We start from the raw sequence: 18,679 nt of genomic DNA on the forward strand, positions 1-18,679 counted from the left end.
CCACCTGCCCAGAGGTTTGCCGCCCCCTTGGGGAAACAGTTGCAGACTAACGAGTCTAAACGCAGGCTACATAAAATCAACAACACGACAATCTAAATAGATGAACAAAGTCAGCTTTCATAACAATATCTTTCATTTACTACTTATTATTCATTTGACAAGGTATCGCAGTAGCTGCAAACCACAATTCCACCATTATGCACAACAGCCACCTAATATCTGCTTAGAGAACCTCTGCTACCAGACAACTGCCTAAACCTACGGCCTATTCCACAGGATTGTAAAAGTAGGGATGTTTCTAAAATATGCATTTACTTCAATATCAAAACTGCTACGGTGAAAATAAAAAGACGTGCATCATCACGGACATAGTGGCACACCACATGCCCAATTACACAGAAATGCGACGTACGGAAGAATGCGTTTTGGTTGCGAACATCTTCCAAAAAAACTTCTTTAAGCATCTCTTAAGCACGGGCAAAAACATCTGGTACCACTTATCGGACCCTCACGTGCCACATCTGCATGAACTTCCACCCACCCCACCGCTATTCCAAACAACGCGTTTTTCTGGACCATTCCAATTCGCCTAATAATTGTAGGGGTGCATCTGCAATATTACATTGACCGCGAAAGCAGCAACGACAAAAATACACATTCGTGCATCAACACGGGCATCCCCGCAGATGGCGTATAAAACTGCGTGCCGATTACACAAAGAGAACCCAGTGTTTTGACTGCGAACACGAAAAAACAGCACTTCACAACACTCCGTCCGGAGGTCCTGACCTCATTCACGGAGTAATAAAGATACCTCCTAGTATATTTTTACACATTAAAGTGATGGTCGCAATATGTGTTCTGGCGTTATTAATTATTGTGCTTGTAAACATTTTTGTGAAGACTTCCACATGGACCAACCCGCCCTGATCTCCGCATGACTTGCACATTTTTAATGCAGCTGACCAATCGTGGTAGCCTTAGGATAAAGGTCAGTTATGTCACGTAAACCGGCCAGATATACGCGTGACTTGCGTATTTTGTTTGCATTGCTGACTGACCTACCCATTTCTACAATGGAACGACCTACCGTGCGTTTTTGGGTATCAGTGAGGTCACGTCATTCTTGCGTATAGCGTTCACTCGACGAGCTGCAACAACGTTACGGACTCGCTTCAATATGGCGAAACTTATCACCGTTTTCGGAGCAACAGGTGAGTTTGACATGTAAACAGCACATGGTTGTTGGATCGTGCCAGCTGTGAAAGACACGGAGAATGAGTCTGTCCACTATTCACCCCGCGCTGTTGTTAAGTTTTGCCATGCGGAAGCCGGAGTGTAACTTAACTCTGCAGCGTTTTAGAATCGCTGCATTCACAGGTCATTCATTTGTAGATATCGCAAGCCTTTGAGACAGAAAATGAGTCCATTCCAGGTGAAGTATTTTATGTCAAGCAAGTTGATACAGTGCTCAGTTGCCTGAGGCTGTGTGAACAATGCTAGAAACAGGTGCGGGCTTGATTGTTTTAAAAGTTTGTTTGGCAACACAGTCAACACAGAGTGACTTGCGTTCGTCCTGCTTTGCTTGCAATGACTTATAATCATAGTAGAGCAACAAAGTCGGAAGCGTAGGTATAACAATGTCTATTTGCTTCATGTTTGGTCTGTATGAGATCTGAGCTTGCGACAACACTGCTCCATCGATCCACGGCTAATTGGCAATCTCCCAACCAGGCAGTCCCACAAAGTAATTGTGACCTTTTAGACTGCGGTATTCCATTATTTGATTATCCCCGGCGGAAACCGTCAGATGTACACTTAGAGAGGACTAGATCTGTCTAACGCCGAGCTCGGCTTCCAGTGATGACGTACGCACCAGACGAGAAGTGTTTTTATAAACCAGAGGTCTGTCGACGTCAGGCATGTCAGGGGATACCAGTAGTACTGTCCACAAAAAACAAGCTGTACAGTTGATGATTTACAGCTGTTTGGCAGGAATAACAGGCCTCTCAGATAATGCTGTACAAAATCTCTACCAATACGTACAATAAAGTTGTGTTGTTAAGTTCTAATTAAAGTGGGTGTAGCCACCCGATGATTGGTTGAGGAAAATTGCAGTGCCCTAAAGAAAATTATGCTGTAAACAATGGTTAGTCCCTTGGCACGGTGAACCAGGAAAGGGGTTCATACAGAGGACACATATCATGAGGAAGTACAAACTTTTTTTAGAAAGTATTGGAGACGTGCGATGTTTGGTTTTAAAAGCCAGTTTACGGTGGCTAGATGTTTGGCCGTTTTTCTACGTTTTTACGATCTTGTAAAATCATTTAGTAATGTGATGTGATGTAGATTTAAGGCGTTGCCCTCAGACATTCCTCTGGTGTGTTTGGTGTGTTGGCGTGCACCTGTCTTGAATTTCAAACAACCTGCCCATGAATGACCTTTGACATACGTATACCTATCATACGTACAGGTACCTGAGATAAAAATAATCTCCTCGCCGATCATGCCGGCCGTTCGTCGCATTTCATTTTTATTGAGTCTGACAGTATGGGAATGCATTATTCAGCAGCAGCATATAGTTACTTCTCATGTATTTTTATACTGTGAAATTTCCGCATTCTAAGCATCCACTGAGACGAGCCACGAGTGGAATTGTTCGCATAGTCTGTGGTCATGGCAGTGGCAGGTATTCAGCTAAGGTCATCAAGAATGAAGCTTCAAAGAAAACATTCCTTCATGACTTTGTCGGTTTATATGAGGACTACAATGTATACAGAATTTATCATTCGTCGATGACCGTTGTGCGTAGATGGCATAGTACCGCTGTCAAAGTGACGGTCCTTCTGAAAAGTATATTGTTACAAGTGCAAATATCAAAAGAAATGATTTTAAAAGGTGTTCAGATACTCGAACATATTCCTCTGATCAGGATCACAGGGAGGGTCTGTCGCCAGCGCCCTGCTAGAAGACCAGGATTTCAAAGTCCGAGCTGTGACGAGAAACGCCTCTAGCGACAAAGCCAAGGCACTGCAGGAGAAAGGTGCCGAGGTCGTTGTGGCAAGTCTGGACGATCCGAGCACACTGGAACCTGCCCTGAAAGTAAGAATCTTCTTGGGTTTACAACTTGTTGTTCATCTTGACATCCTATCTCGAAGCGATTCATTTCTTATGGGTCAGACTAATGTCTTGTATGGAATGGTTGTCACTCGTACGAGTCGTAAGACGTTGTCGTATAGTTAATGTACCATTCTATTAAAATGGTAACAAATCGTACTTAACAGTTCTACAATCCCTTTGATTTACAGGGTGCTCACGGAGTCTTTGTGGTGACCAACTATTGGGAACATATGGACAAGGAGAGGGAACTCAAACAAGTAAGTCATCACCGCTCTTCCCTGTCTCAGGCAAAATGCAAGTTACTACATTCTCCCGAGGCAGAGGTGTTTCTGCGGCGTACTGAGGTTATACACGCCGCGGAAGCACCTCTGCCTCGAGAGAATGAGTTACTTAATGCACCATGAGAATACTATTTCTGTAGAAATGGCGAAGTAGACACACGTTTTTCTACCTGTGTGAGTGCGGGCAGTGGTCATTTTCATAGACGGTGTCGCCTCTTGTCTTCTTTCTCCTGGTTGAGTCATGAGTAACAGTTTTTACGTTTACCGAAGGAAAACATATTGTTTATGCCCAGTTTCTTCTTCCTCTTCTTCTCCAAACAGTGACCTCAATGACCTGAACCAATGGTGTGTCTGTTACCATGGTAACTAGTGTTGGGTTACATCATATTGCAATTTCATAGCAGGAAGGATTTAGACTCCTGTCTGACCATATATATGAATGTGTTTGAGTAAGAATTAACAGAGCAGAACATATGCGAAGGTAAACATTATGCATTTGCCTTGCAAATGTTACATTTATAGTTCTTTGTTATATTCACATCGATATCCAACAAAGGGCAAGGCCGTAGCGGACGCGGCCCGAGCTGCCGGGGTGCTGCATGTGGTGTTCAGCGGCCTGGAGAATGTTCAGAAGATCGCGGGGTTTCCCTGTCCGCACTTCGACGCCAAGGGGCAGATAGAGGAGTACATGACGTCACTCGAACTGCCCGTGACCTTCGTGAGGTACTCCTTCTACTACGAAAACTACACCAGCTTAATGAAACCACAGAAACAGGAGGATGGAACGTACGTTTTGGGTAAGTATGCTCCTGTACTGTACATGTTACTTGCATTAATGTAATTTATTGTATTTTGTATTGATTTGTTAGGTTTAGAAAATAACTGGTCGTGGCTAACAAGAAACGGCAAATGATGTTACATACAGGCAGAAAGAAGAAGAAAAAATCGTTACCCCGCTATAAGGAGGTTGGCAAATATCAGGCAAAAGTATCTATGCGAAGGCAAGGCTAGGGGTTGGGTGGATAAAATGGATTTGCAATTTTGCTCGTAATGTCACTCGAAAGTTCACGCGAGCAAAGTTGCTCTAACATTCATTCAGTACAGGTATTTATTCCGTCAATATTGTCATGTCTGTGGCTGCTTAGGTGTCCCTATGGAAGGCGCTGCGATGGACGGGGTCAGTGCGGGAGACATGGGTCCGGCTGTCAGGGAGGTCTTCAAGAACTGGGCCGAGTGGGTCCGCCGGTCTGTCGGTTTCAGCGGAGACAAACTCACCATTCAGCAATACGCAGACATCCTCTCCAAACACCTGGCACCGAAGGTGTTCAAGGCTAGCGACGTGAGTCTGTTATAGTACTAGATCACAGTTTAACTGTTATAGGTACCCGTCATCCAATGGGAGCTGTTGTTATGTACATGTAAAAGAACAAGATTAAGGTACAACCGGCTCGCTAAAAACGGCGATGGTGAACGATCACGGGCTAATATGTGAGGGGGCGAGATCTCTGGAGGCGGAGGGCGATATCTGGGATGACGAAATAGCTGTGACACCGGCCGCGGTCGTCTTTTCGCTATTTAGGTTACATTCCATCTCGTACGTAGTTTTAGAACTAAACAACTATTAATTTTCAGTCTCTATCCCATCTACTTTCTCCTAGATGACAGCTGATGCGTTTGGCCAGCTGGGTTTCCCTGGAGCTGACGATCTGGGAAACATGTTCAAGTTTTACCGACTTCACAACCCTGACCGGAGCGCCGACCTGACCCGCCAGCTGCACCCCGCCGCCAAGACCTTCGACACGTGGGTGGGAGAGAACAAGGACGTGCTACAGAACGCCCTGGACTAGCTCTAGTGTCTGTAGCGACAGATTCGAAGAAGATTTAGATGACTCGTCATGTGAAAGACAGGGTGTTCTTATCTTACGTCTGAGCTAAACATACTCTAGAGTCTAGACGCTTTTTACATTTAGAATGCACAATAGAATGCACAATAAATAAACTGTATAATCCTAGAACTGTTGTTTATTTCTTCGTATTTACCACAGATTGACTACTGCGATAAAATTTTGTATCTGGCGAATAAAGAGATGTTTCCCTCGTCGGTCAAGTATTACATTTTTATTGTTAAAGGAACTTCTAAAAATGATGGACGTCTTCTGTCCAAACTAAGTCTCCCAGCGACCTGTCAGGTCATACACCGTTTCTACCATCTAGTATTATAGTACTCTTTGTCATCTGCTGATCATGAAGACTATCACAATGATCAGTACATTGTACATTTGCAATATATCAGAATAAAAGTGTTGACATTAAAAAAATTATAATCAGTAGTTACTTTTGGCCACATCTTGTCATCTACTGATCTTTGCTGAGATGTCTCGAGCTCTCCGTTCAAACACGTGCTAACACAGTTTACATTTCACGTCGTGCTGTTTGACAGCGCGTTCAGCAGCGCCTCCCTGTTGTCCGCCACCCACTGGTCCAGGCCCCTGGTGCCCGGGTACAGCTGCCGGGTCAGCTCCGGGCTGTAGTCGGGGTTTCCCAGGCGCAAGAACTTGAACATGTCGCCGAGGTGCTTTGCTCCCGGGAAAGGCAGCTTACTGAACGCGTCCGACGTCATCTGTGAATGAACATGAAGGACGGATGGATATATGCAAGGCCACGTGCATCGTATTTTCTACCTACGGGGCATGTTGAAGAGCCATACCAACAGTTACAGTGAATGATTTCTTGCTCTTGTACAACATGGATTTGGAAAAGTAAGGGTTAATTCTTTCGTAGGAGAACCGACATCATCATGCTACGATATTAAACTGCAGCAATTACCAACTTAGATTTATGGGTCTTTATGTCGGTATAGTACCTTTGTCGATTTGAACACCCTCGGTGCCAGGTGTTTGGAGAGAATGTCTGCGTGTTGCTGGATGGTGAGTTTTTCTGCGCTGAAGCCGACAGTCCTGCCCAGCCATTCGGCCCTGTTTTGGAAGATCGCTCTGACGGCGAAACCCGAGTCGGTAACGCTGACACCGTGCTCTGCAGCGCCCTCCATCGCGAAGTCTGGAGAAGTCAGACCAAGACAACAGTCGACGCGCCATTTTGACAAACCTGACATAATGACTAAACTCACATGGGTTTTACGTAAAAAATATACCATTTGTTTGCAGATAGCTTCAACATGCTTCTGAAGTTTCAAAACTACTTCTGAATATGTATTTTTGAAGATGACATGGTCGAGTCTTTCTTACACTAAATTACTAGATGGCAATAGTGAGTATACCTATTGCTCATGCCATGTCAATACAGTATCTTATCTCACTGTAGATAGTACAAAGATTAGGAAAACATCATAGCATAAAGTACTTAGTTCATAAGTCCCATCCTCCAGCTTTTTAATCGGGCGGAGGGAGAGGTAGTTATCGTAGTAGCCGGGATACTATCTATCTATCTATCTATCTATCTATCTATCTATCTATCTATCTATCTATCTATCTATCTATCTATCTATCTATCTATCTATAGATAGATAGATAGATAGATATAATGTTACTATAGATATATAGATATAATGTTAATGAATAAAGCACGGCGTAAGCGGGGTGGGAGATCTATGTAATAGACTCATCGGATGTACCCAAGAAGCTTGTAACCAACGGCCTTTCTAACCTCCTTTTGCTTGATATAACATTATCACAGCAAAAGCACGCCCATAGGATGCGTCAAGTTGTCGGGATCATGCGTTGGTTTATGGACCGGAGGCAAAAATTTATCTAAATTTCAGGATTCAGTACAACTTCAAGTTTTAGATCTTGCATGACAAACACAAGAAGCGAGGACATTATACTTTTACGAGAATCTGTAGTGTAACCAAAGGTTTATACCTGCTTGATCTCCAGTTGATCAGAGTCTGGAACTTCAAAGGAATGCTGAGTCATCACGAACGTTCCGTGGGCACCCTGGGCAGAAAAAGATCACATCGAAAAGAATACCAGAACCCATCGCCGGAACAGAAACGACAATAAAGTCTGTAAACAATTGAGGCACCTTTTTCAGCTGTGATAAGGAATGATATCAAGGTTCAGTCAGGTTGCAGTCTTACTTACCTGCAGTGCCCGCTCCAGAGAGCTGGCATCGTCAAAATTGCCTTCAATGACCTCTGCACCTCTCTCCTGCAGTGCCTTAGCTTTATCGCTAGAGGCGCTTCTCGTCACTATTCGAACTTTGAACTCTGGATCCTCCAGCAGGGCATTGGCCACCCCACCTCCCTGGGTCCCTGTGTGGGTTCCACAGGACAGATAGGTTTGATTTAATCAGGTTACGTGACAGTTCGAGATCAGATAGCTTCCCTTGCCAAACACGCCAATCCCCATGTACATGTTCACTGCTTGGAAATTACATATAAGCTGGTATGGTTTGAAACTTATCGAGTGAAAACTCACCTGTTGCTCCGAAAACAGTCACAACTTTAGCCATGCCCTTGAACTTTGACTTGTGACCTCAAATCTAGTCTCCTGCAAGGATTTGACCTTAACGGAAAAGTAACACTGCTTTTGTAGTGAAGCTTCTTCTGCCGAGCTAAACATACTGGCCAATTATGAGGGTCTGCATGGGGGGATCCGGGCAACGTGCAATTGTGTACCTTAAACGCTAAATTCATGAAGGCTGCCAATGCTTAACGGTAAATAAACTGGTTCTTGTGAAAGGGTTTGAAGCAATTTTATTGGCAATGTAGACAGTACATGTGTGATGGCGAATGACAAGCATTCAGTAAACAATTATTTTTAAGATGTAGTTTTTCTTTGCAGTGTATTGGACTTTGTTAGAACATTTTGTCTGATGTTAAAGAAACTTTGAAAAATGATATCGATTAAAGGAAATGGAAATCTCCTGTCCAAAATTAATCTCCCAACAACCTCAGGCCACATGTAGTTCACACCTTTTCTAATGCTCTTTGTTATCACTTCAGCGTTACTGGAGGCTGTCGCTGTACACAGTAATGAATTTTACCATATTGCGTTGCTGAGAATTCTTTCCCTTCATATACACGTGCTTACAGTGTATAGGTACACTACACCGTTCCCGGCTGTTACGACATCGCCTTTAGCAGCGGCTCCTTATTGTCCGCCACCCACTGGTCCAGGCCCCTGGTGCCCGGGTACAGCTGGCGGGTCAGCTCCGGGCTGTAGTCGGGGTTTCCCAGGCGGTAGAACTTGAACATGTCGCCGAGGTGCTTCGCTCCCGGGAAGGGCAGCTTACTGAACGCGTCCGACGTCATCTGTGAACATGAGATATGGATGGTTGTATGCGTCGATGAAGGTTTAGACATCCAGGTAAAGAGATACTTAAGATAATTGATGGTGACAGGAGTCTAAATCCATCCTGCTTTAAACTTTGGTGTAATCCAACACTAGTTGCCATGGTGATAGACGTCTGGTTCAGGTTTCATTGGCCTTACTTGTTTGGAGAAGAAGAAAAGGAAAAAGAAACAGCCTGAGCAAAAACAATCAATATCATATGTTTTCCTTCGGTAAACACGATAAGTTAGTATGTACTTACCTTACTCGGTTTGAACACCCTCGGTGCCAGGTGTTTGGAGAGAATGTCTGCGTGTTGCTGGATGGTGAGTTTTTCTGCGCTGAAGCCGACAGTCCTGCCCAGCCATTCGGCCCTGTTCTCGAAGATCGCTCTGACGGCAAAACCCGCGTCGGCTACGCTGATGCCGTGCATGCCAGCGCCCTCCAGCGGGTATCCTGGAGAATGCAAACGGCAAGAGTCGATCACTGCGTCGTCTTGACCAGATGACCATCACATATAACCAAGCTAACTCAACAAACATACAGATTTCCAATATTCATGATCTTCTTCTAGACACGTCTGGTGGAAGACAATACGATCGGCTCTTTCTAACACTGAAAACTTCAGGACGACAATGAGCAACGTACCTACTGCTTAATATGCAATGTCATACTAGTACTAGATAGGGTGAAGATTGATAAAAAAAAATTATACCTAGTTCGTACGTATCATCTTCCAGTTTTTGAACCAGGCGGAGGGAGAGGTAGTTATCGTAGAAGCCAGGATACTTGACGACGGTTAGGGGAAGGCCGAGAGACTTCATGTACTCTTCGATCTGTGCTTTAGAGTCGAGGTGCAGACAGGGGAACCCCAGGATTTTCTGGACGTTTTCCAGGCTACTGAACACCACGTGTTTCACACCGGCAGCTTTGGTCGCATCCGCCACAGCCTTACCCTTGGAGTAGATTGGTAAATAAACATGCGATGAAGAGTCTCGTTCAGTAATAATTTCGTATCGCTAGCTCTCTCTTTATATATATATGTTTACAGGAAGGTAGTTCTGCCTCCCCCGTTTTATGAAATGAAATAGACAACACATATTACGAAGATAAAACCTCGTAGGTTTTGTGTTAAATTTGTGGTGTGTATTGGTTTATGGCGGCAAACATCATCTACAGTTTATGATGGTTGTAGACGTTTCAACTTTTAAGCAACAGCACGAAATGTTGAGATCACCATCCTAGTTGTACCGGAACTGTTACCTGCTTGATCTCCAGTTGATCAAAGTCTGGATCTTCAAAGGAATGCTGAGTCATCACGAACGTTCCGTAGGCCCCCTGGACAGAAAGAAGATAACCTAAATCTATGACATAATTGATGCACACCTGTATCAACTATAATAAGGAATGATATTAAGATTCAGTCAGGTGGCAGTCTTGCTTACCTGCAGTGCCCGCTCCAGAGAGCTGGCATCGTCAAAATTGCCCTCAATGACCTCTGCACCCCTCTCCTGCAGTGCCTTAGCTTTGTCGCTAGAGGCGCTCCTCGTCACTATTCTGACTTTGAACTTTGGATCCTCCAGCAGGGCATTGGCCACTCCACCTCCCTGGCTCCCTGTAAAGCCCAGAAAATGTGGAGTTCGCAGGACAAATGGGTTTGATTGAATCAGCGCAGGTTCTTACGTGACAGCTCATGATCAGAACACATTACTAGTAACCCCTAGCAATATACATGAATGTGGAGCAACACATCTGCTCGGAAATTACATAATAGCTATGGTTTGAAAACTCACCTGTTGCTCCGAAAACAGTGATAACTTTAGCCATGTTCCTGAACTTTCAACCCTGTCTCGTGACTCCAAATTCTGTCTCCCGCTTGGCTTTACAGAAAAGTGACGCTGGCTGTTGAGTGAAGCCGAAGCGTCGTCTGGTGTCAGTTACTATGGCACTGCCCAAACATTTGCCGAAGACAACGCCCTCTGATTACTAAGTAAACCAGTTTCACAAACCTAGAGGCACACCTGTTTACCCAACCAAAATGTTCGACACGTGGGTGGGAGAGAACAAGGACGTGCTACAGAGCGCCCTGGACTAGCTACAGTGTCTGTAGCTGCAGATTCTGAGAAAATTTAGATGACTCGTCTTGTGAAAGACAGGGTGTTCTAATCTTAGATCTGAGCTAAACATACTTTAGACGCTCTGTACCTTTAGAATGCACAATAAATAAACTGTATAATCCTAGAACTGTTGTTTATTTCTTCTTATTTACCACAGATTGACTACTGCAATAAAATTTTATATCTGGCGAATAAAGAGATGCTTTCCTCGTCGGTCAAGTATTATATTTTTATTGTTAAAGGAACTTGATGATAAAAATGATGGACGTCTTCTGTCCGAACTAAGTCTCTCAGTGACCTGTCAGGTCATACACCGTTTCCACCATCTAGTATGGCGCTCTTTGTCATCTGTTGATCATGAAGACTGTCACAATGATCAGTACATTTTGCAATATATCAGAATAAAAGTGTTGACATTAAGAAAATGATAGTCAGTACTTAATTTTGCCACATCTACTGATCTTTGCTGAGATGTCTCGAGCTCTCCGTCCACACACGTGCTTACGCATGCAGTTTACATTTCACGTCGTGCTGCTTGACATCGCGTTCAACAGCGCCTCCTTGTTGTCCGCCACCCACTGGTCCAGGCCCCTGGTGCCCGGGTGCATCTGGCGGGTCAGCTCCGGGCTGTAGTCGGGGTTTCCCAGGCGCAAGAACTTGAACATGTCGCCGAGGTGCTTCGCTCCCGGGAAAGGCAGCTTACTGAACTCGTCCGACGTCATCTGTGAATGAACATGAAGGACGGATGGATATATGCAAGGCCACGTGCATCGTATTTTCTATCAGGCTATTGGGCATATTGAAGAGCGCTACCAACAGATACAGTGAATGATTTCTTGCTCTTCTACATGGATTTGGAAAAGTATGGATGTTTCTAATTCTAGGAGAAGCGACATCATCATGCTACGATATAAACTGCAGCAATTACAAACCGTTAGATTTATGAGTCTTTATGTTGGTGTTACTGTACTTGTTCAAACCGACAAAGGTACTACTGTAGTACCTTTGTCGGTTTGAACACCTTCGGTGCCAGGTGTTTGGAGAGGATGTCTGCGTGTTGCTGGATGGTGAGTTTTTCTGCGCTGAAGCCGACAGTCCTGCCCAGCCATTCGGCCCTGTTCTTGAAGATCGCTCTAACGGCAAAACCCGCGTCGGTAACGCTGACACCGTGCTCTGCAGCGCCCTCCATCGCGAAGTCTGGAAAAGTTAGACCAAGACCACAGTCGACGTGGCATTTCGACAAACCTGACATAACGACTAAACTCACACGGGTTTTACGTAAGAAATATACCATTTGTTTGCATTTATATATGTATAGCTTCAACATGCATCTGAAGTTTCAAACTGACTACTTCTGGATATGTATTTTTGAAGATGACATGGTGGAGTCTTTTTTACACAAAATTACTGGACAGCAATAAGCTTACGGTACACCTACTGCTTATGTCCTATCAATCCACAGATAGTACAAAGATTCGGAAAAAAACCATAAAGCATAAAGTACTTAGTTCATAAGTCCCATCCTCCTGCTTTTTAATCGGGCGGAGGGAGAGGTAGTTATCATAGTAGCCGGGATACTTGACGATGGTAACAGGAAGGCCGATAGACTTCATGTACTCTTCGATCTGTGCTTTAGAGTCGTAGTGCAGACAGGGGAACCCCATGGTCTTCTGTACGGGATCCAGGCTACTGAACACCACATGTTGTACACCGGCAGCTTTGGCCGCATCCGCCACAGCCTTACCCTTGGATTAGATAGAGAGTCTTGCTCAGTTAATTATAAATTAGTAACACTATATATAGGAATAAAGCACGGCGTACGCGGGGTGGGAGATCTACGAGTATCTTAATTACCTAATATATCCTAATCCTAATATCCTAATCTGATGTAATAGAATAGACTCATCGAATGTAACCAAGAAGCTTGTAACCAAGGGCCTTTCTAACCTCCTTTTGCTTGATATAACATTACCACAGCAAAAGCACGCTCAAAGGATGCGTCAAATTTTCGAGATCATGCGTTGGTTTATGGAGGAAAAAATTTATCTAAATTTCAGGATTCAGTAGAACTTCAAGTTTCAGATCTTGCATGACAAACACAAGAAGCGAGGACATTATACTTTTTACCAGAATCTATAGTGTCAACTAAAGGTTTTACCTGCTTGATCTCCAGTTGATCAGGGTCTGGAACTTCAAAGGAATGCTGAGTCATCACGAACGTTCCGTGGGCACCCTAGGCAGAAAAAAAGATCACATCGAAAAGAATACCAGTACCCATCGCCGGAACAGAAACGACTATAAAGTCTGTAAAAAGTTGAGACACCTTTTTCAGCTGTGATGAGGAATGATATCAAGGTTGCAGTCTTACTTACCTGCAGTGCCCGCTCCAGAGAGCTGGCATCGTCAAAATTGCCCTCAATGACCTCTGCACCTCTCTCCTGCAGTGCCTTAGCTTTATCGCTAGAGGCGCTTCTCGTCACTATTCGAACTTTGAACTCTGGATCCTCCAGCAGGGCATTGGCCACCCCACCTCCCTGGGTCCCTGCATGGGTTTTATAGGACAAATAGGATTGATTTAATCAGGTTACGTGACATTTCGTGATCAGATAGCTTCCCTTGCCAAACACGTCTATCCCCACGTATATATTCACTGCTTGGAAATTACATATAAGCTGGTATGGTTTGAAAATCGAGTGAAAACTCACCTGTTGCTCCGAAAACAGTGACAACTTTAGCCATGCCCTTGAACTTTGACTTGTGACCTCAAATCCAGTCTCCTGCAAGGATTTGACCTTACAGAAAAGTAACACTGCTTCTGAAGTGAAGCGTCTTCTGCCGAACTAAACATACTGGCCAATTATGAGGGTCTGCATGGGGGGGGATCCTGGCAACGTGCAATTGAGTACCTTACTTTGAACGCTAAATTCATGAAGGCTGCCAATGCTTAACGGTAAATAGACTCGTTCTTGTGAAAGGGTTTGAAGCAATTTTATTGGCAATGTAGACAATACATGTGTGATGGCAAATAACAAGCATTCAGTAAACAAGATGTAGTTTTTCTTTGCAGTGTATTGGACTTTTGTTAGAATATTTTGTCTGATGTTTAAAAAACTTTGAAAAATGAAATTGATTAAAGGAAATGGACATCTCCTGTCCAAAATTAATATCCCAACAACCTGTCAGGTCACATGTAGTTTACACCTTCTTTTATAATTCTCTTTGTCATCACTTCAGCGTTACTGGAGGCTGTCGCTGTACACAGTAATGAATTTTACCATATTGCGTTCCTGAGAATTCTTTCCCTTCATATACACGTGCTTACAGTGTACAGATACACTACGCCGTGCCCGGCTGTTATGACATCGCGTTCAGCAGCGCCTCCTTGTTGTCCGCCACCCACTGGTCCAGGCCCCTGGTGCCCGGGTACAGCTGCCGGGTCAGCTCCGGGCTGTGGTCGGGGTTTCCCAGGCGGTAGAACTTGAACATGTCGCCGAGGTGCTTCGCTCCCGGGAAGGGCAGATTACTGAACTCGTCCGACGTCATCTGTGAACATGAGATATGGATGGTTGTATGCATCGATGAAGGTTTAGACATCCAGGTAATGAGATACACAAGAAAATTGATGGTGACAGGAGTCTAAATCCTTCCTGCTATAAAATTGCAACATGGAGCAACCCAACACTAGTTGCCATGGTGACAGACGTCTGGTTCAGGTCATTGACCTGCATGATTTGTTTGGAGAAGAAGAGGAAGAAGAAACAGAGCAAAAACAATCAATATGTTTTCCTTCGGTCAATATAATAAGTTAGTATGTCGGTCCCACTTACCTTACTCGGCTTGAACACCCTCGGTGCCAGGTGTTTGGAGAGAATGTCTGCGTGTTGCTGGATGGTGAGTTTTTCTGCGCTGAAGCCGACAGTTCTGCCCAGCCATTCGGCCCTGTTCTTGAAGATCGCTGTGACGGCGAAACCCGCGTCGACGGCTACGCTGATGCCGTGCATGCCAGCGCCCTCCAGCGGGTATGCTGGAAAATGCAGAAGGCAAGACAAGAGTCGATCACTGCGTCGTCAGTTGACCAGATGATATCACATATAACCAAGCTAACTGAACAAACATACAGATTTCCAATATGCATGATCTTCTTCTAGACATGTATTGTCGAAGACAATACGATCGGCTCTTTCTAACACTGAAAACTTCAGGACGACAACGAGCAACGTACCTACTGCTTAATATGCAATGTTATAGATAGAATGAAGATTGATAAGAAAAGCATACCTATTTCGTAAGTATCATCTTCCAGTTTTTGAACCATGCGGCTGGAGAGGTAGTTATCGTAGAAGCCAGGGTACTTGACGACGGTTAGGGGAAGGCCGAGAGACTTCATGTACTCTTCGATCTGTGCTTTAGAGTCGAAGTGCAGACAGGGAAACCCCATGATTTTCTGGACGTCTTCCAGGCTACTGAACACCACGTGTTGTACACCGGCAGCTTTGGCCGCATCTGCTACAGCCTTACCCTTGGAGTAGATTACAACATGTGATGAATAGCCTCGTTCAGTTGTATGAAATTTCGTATCGCTAGCTATATATGCATATAGCTCTAAGTTTACAGCAGGAAGATAGTGCTGCCTTCCCCCCTTTTTATTAATGAAATAGGCAACACATATAACATTACGAAAATAAGACCTCGTAGGTTTTGTAATTTGTGGGGTGTAATGGTTCATGGCGGCAAACATCATCACGAAATGTTGAGAATACCATCCTAGTTGTACCAGAACTGTTACCTGCTTGATCTCCAGTTGATCAAAGTCTGGATCTTCAAAGGAATGCTGAGTCACCAAGAACGTTCCGTAGGCCCCCTGGACAGAAAAAAAGATAACAAAGAAGACCCTTGACAACGCCGGACTCGACTATAAAGTCTGTAAAAGCGCACACCTGTATCAACTATGATGAGGAATGATATTAACGTTGGTAGTCTTACTTACCTGCAGTGCCCGCTCCAGAGAGCTGGCATCGTCAAAATTGCCCTCAATGACCTCTGCACCTCTCTCCTGCAGTGCCTTAGCTTTGTCGCTAGAGGCGCTCCTCGTCACTATTCTGACTTTGAACTTTGGATCCTCCAGCAGGGCGTTGGCCACCCCACCTCCCTGGCTCCCTGTAAAGCCCAGAAGATGTGGAGTTCGCAGGACAAATGGGTTTGATTGAATCAGTGCAGGTTCTTACGTGACAGCCCATGATCAGAAAACACACTAACCTCTAGTACATACCGTGTGAACGTGGAACAACACATCTGCTCGGAAATTACATCATAGCTATGGTTTGAAAACTCACCTGTTGCTCCAAAAACAGTGACAACTTTAGCCATGTTCCTGAACTTTCAACCCTGACGCGTGACTCCAGATGCAGTCTCCTGCTTGACTTGTCAGAAAGTGACGCTGGCCGTTGAGTGAAGCCAAAGTGTCGTCTGGTGAATACTATGGTACTGCCCAAACATTTGCCGAAGACAACGCCCTCTGATTACCAAGTAAACCAGCTACACAAACCTAGAGAGCTACACCTCTTAGCCCAAACAAAATGTTGACCCAATAATCTTTGAGACAAGTTAACTTTTTGTTCATGAAAAGCGTTTGAAGCTTAAAGCTATTAAAGGTGTCAAAATCATCCATGTAACAGACATGTTTTTTCTGTGCCGTATTGGTAAACGGATAGTTTTTCACATGCACGCTGTGGTGACTGGCTGTACATGTACATGTATTCACCGAAAGCTTCTCACCTGTCAGTATTGCTTCAAGCAGACGATCAAATATCCATCTCCTGGAGCGCGCACAATGCTATAGTATTAGCTGGAGTGATTCCGTTTTTAAATGAGAATCTGACATTGCTGAGCATGCCGAAAATGGGTGATGTTGCCATTTCGGAACGTGGATGGCAGATGAATATGAAGATGAAGAGAGGAGGCAAGAAAAGGTTCCGGTTAATTTTTTGTCCTTTACTTTGATGCAGTGATGTATTTCATTCCTTTTATATGTGATGTTCCCTCTGAATCAAAACCATTTGAAAACATTTATTTTTCAACGTTGTTTCAGTGACAAATGGACGTCGTAATAGTTGGCAGTAAACCTAGCACAGCATAGCTATCATGTCTTATTTATTTAACAAAGTTTATGATGTCAAAATTTGAAGCTGTAGGAATCCTGTTTTTTGGCCCGCCTTGTTAGTTTCGCCCTATCGCATTAGATTTTGAGTCTGTGGTTGATGCCATCCATAGAATTTACTGGCTGTGACCGTACTTAAAACATAAGTTAAGTTATCCAAGCTTTTTTAACATGTAGAAATGTAGGCCTTGTCTATACTACTAGTGGTTATTTCGGTATCATAATATTAATATTATAATTGATCACATGGACTTTAATTTATTTGTCGTGGCGTATTGAATATTATCTTTTGAGACTGACCATCAAAGTCTTGTGGTCTTGACATCGCGATCGGTACCATTTACATGTTTATCGTGACTTCTCCGCGGCATGCGCACTATTGAGATCAACACATGACGCACGTACTAGTAAGTAAATGTGCAGTACATACATGTATCTGGGTTGTATCACTCCGCGGTAAAGCGGCCACCAGCGGCGATGCACCACCACTTCCGGGTGCCCAAGCCACCATGCCAAGTTGAATTGGACACCGATTATTGTCATGCCTGTCGTAGCCAGTGCCTTGGTTTTCAGACATAGAGGATCATAGAGAGTCTTTCCCTTGTTCTGATATGGGATTAATATTCAGTCTGAGACATTTCATGGTGTGATGGTTGGCCCTTGTAAATTACAAATGTACGGTAAATACTGTCCTATTAAATTTACCTTTCCTGGAGTGACTGTATAAAGAAAATGACGCATATGGAGGAAAGAGATCCAACAGCACTGATTGAAAAGATTTTGGGAAAAACGTAATTTTGTTACGCTAGCCTGAAATGCCTACTTGTGAGTAATTTCCTATACACAAAGTGAACATACAGCAACCGCCATGTTGCACTGAGCATGTTGACCCACACGCCAACCCGTGGTGTGTGCCCTCGGACGCCATGTCAGTCAGTAGGCCGACCTCGGTGAATCCTCGGTCTTCGCTCCCTGAACACTCCACCGTGACCCTGAACTTGCCTCGTCATAACTAAGCCCGGGGATATGATACCCTTAACTCGAATATGTGTCACGGTTCCCAATAGTTCACTTTAATAATTCGTTTAGTGCATACATTGTGATCATGTTAACACACCGTGACGGGGTTCCTCTAGTGGTTATTAAGTTGAACCTGTCAATCAACATGGCGTGACCTGACCATAACCCTCTCAGAGTGAGACGAAATGTCCAATTTCACTGTGTCCAAAAAACGGCACCCCTTCAGACACCATTAGTCTCCGAGCCGGCCGTCCATAATTTGCCGCGGTGAAGACAATAACTGACTGATGAGCATTAAAATTTACAGCATCTGCTGGTCGAATAGGTATGTCAGAACGGTTAACGTTACATGGATGCACCATGTATGTTTGATCAGTAATTTCCTGCATGCATAAATTGCAAGGCAACTTGAAATTAAGTCACAAGCTAAGGACTGTAGTCCCAAGACTCAAATTCACCACCGCTTCCACTTTGTTATTCAAAGACGAACCACTAGCAAATGTCAGAAACCAGTTACAAAAGGAAATGGTGTGCAATAAGAAAACAGCACATAATGCACCAAAAGGAGCCCAGCAGCCAAGAACCCGTCAAATCAGGCGAATTCGAAGCCCATCCCTTGCCTACTCGCGAGTAATGGGCATTGTTGTAGGGTGACTCATGAACACTGTATGGATTACCTCACCCACCCACCTT

At 44.2% G+C, this 18,679-nt stretch overlaps 5 protein-coding genes across 5 annotated transcripts; 1 reads left to right on the plus strand and 4 right to left on the minus strand.

Annotated features, from left to right (window-relative positions):
• Positions 1 to 1,042: 1,042 nt before the first annotated feature.
• LOC109466114 (nmrA-like family domain-containing protein 1) lies at positions 1,043 to 5,708 on the plus strand. The gene is made up of 6 exons (XM_019763742.1): positions 1,043 to 1,214; positions 2,933 to 3,102; positions 3,309 to 3,377; positions 3,958 to 4,198; positions 4,547 to 4,740; positions 5,060 to 5,708. Exons 1-6 carry the CDS (start codon positions 1,181 to 1,183, stop codon positions 5,246 to 5,248), a joined length of 897 nt encoding a protein of 298 aa, XP_019619301.1. The 5' UTR covers positions 1,043 to 1,180; the 3' UTR covers positions 5,249 to 5,708.
• Positions 5,709 to 5,763: 55 nt separating this feature from the next.
• On the minus strand, positions 5,764 to 7,871 carry LOC109465906 (nmrA-like family domain-containing protein 1). Its single transcript, XM_019763393.1, has 6 exons — positions 7,838 to 7,871; positions 7,502 to 7,671; positions 7,280 to 7,354; positions 6,762 to 6,786; positions 6,265 to 6,506; positions 5,764 to 6,021 (listed from the first exon to the last, which is right to left on the minus strand). Exons 1-6 carry the CDS (start codon positions 7,869 to 7,871, stop codon positions 5,821 to 5,823), a joined length of 747 nt encoding a protein of 248 aa, XP_019618952.1. The 3' UTR covers positions 5,764 to 5,820.
• A 258-nt stretch (positions 7,872 to 8,129) lies between these two features.
• LOC109466111 (nmrA-like family domain-containing protein 1) lies at positions 8,130 to 10,644 on the minus strand. The gene is made up of 6 exons (XM_019763740.1): positions 10,486 to 10,644; positions 10,138 to 10,307; positions 9,956 to 10,030; positions 9,408 to 9,648; positions 8,955 to 9,148; positions 8,130 to 8,673 (listed from the first exon to the last, which is right to left on the minus strand). The coding sequence occupies exons 1-6, from the start codon at positions 10,517 to 10,519 to the stop codon at positions 8,485 to 8,487; spliced, it is 903 nt and encodes a 300-aa protein (XP_019619299.1). The 5' UTR covers positions 10,520 to 10,644; the 3' UTR covers positions 8,130 to 8,484.
• A 271-nt stretch (positions 10,645 to 10,915) lies between these two features.
• Positions 10,916 to 13,584, minus strand: LOC109466109 (nmrA-like family domain-containing protein 1). The gene is made up of 6 exons (XM_019763738.1): positions 13,515 to 13,584; positions 13,182 to 13,351; positions 12,968 to 13,042; positions 12,314 to 12,554; positions 11,813 to 12,006; positions 10,916 to 11,531 (listed from the first exon to the last, which is right to left on the minus strand). Exons 1-6 carry the CDS (start codon positions 13,546 to 13,548, stop codon positions 11,331 to 11,333), a joined length of 915 nt encoding a protein of 304 aa, XP_019619297.1. The 5' UTR covers positions 13,549 to 13,584; the 3' UTR covers positions 10,916 to 11,330.
• Positions 13,585 to 13,778: 194 nt separating this feature from the next.
• Positions 13,779 to 16,302, minus strand: LOC109466110 (nmrA-like family domain-containing protein 1). Its single transcript, XM_019763739.1, has 6 exons — positions 16,143 to 16,302; positions 15,797 to 15,966; positions 15,596 to 15,670; positions 15,088 to 15,328; positions 14,637 to 14,833; positions 13,779 to 14,352 (listed from the first exon to the last, which is right to left on the minus strand). Exons 1-6 carry the CDS (start codon positions 16,174 to 16,176, stop codon positions 14,164 to 14,166), a joined length of 906 nt encoding a protein of 301 aa, XP_019619298.1. The 5' UTR covers positions 16,177 to 16,302; the 3' UTR covers positions 13,779 to 14,163.
• Positions 16,303 to 18,679: the final 2,377 nt, after the last annotated feature.

This window comes from Branchiostoma belcheri, unplaced genomic scaffold (assembly GCF_001625305.1).
Source record: "Branchiostoma belcheri isolate BF01 breed outbred unplaced genomic scaffold, Haploidv18h27 scaffold16, whole genome shotgun sequence".
NCBI classification, from domain to species: domain Eukaryota; kingdom Metazoa; phylum Chordata; class Leptocardii; order Amphioxiformes; family Branchiostomatidae; genus Branchiostoma; species Branchiostoma belcheri.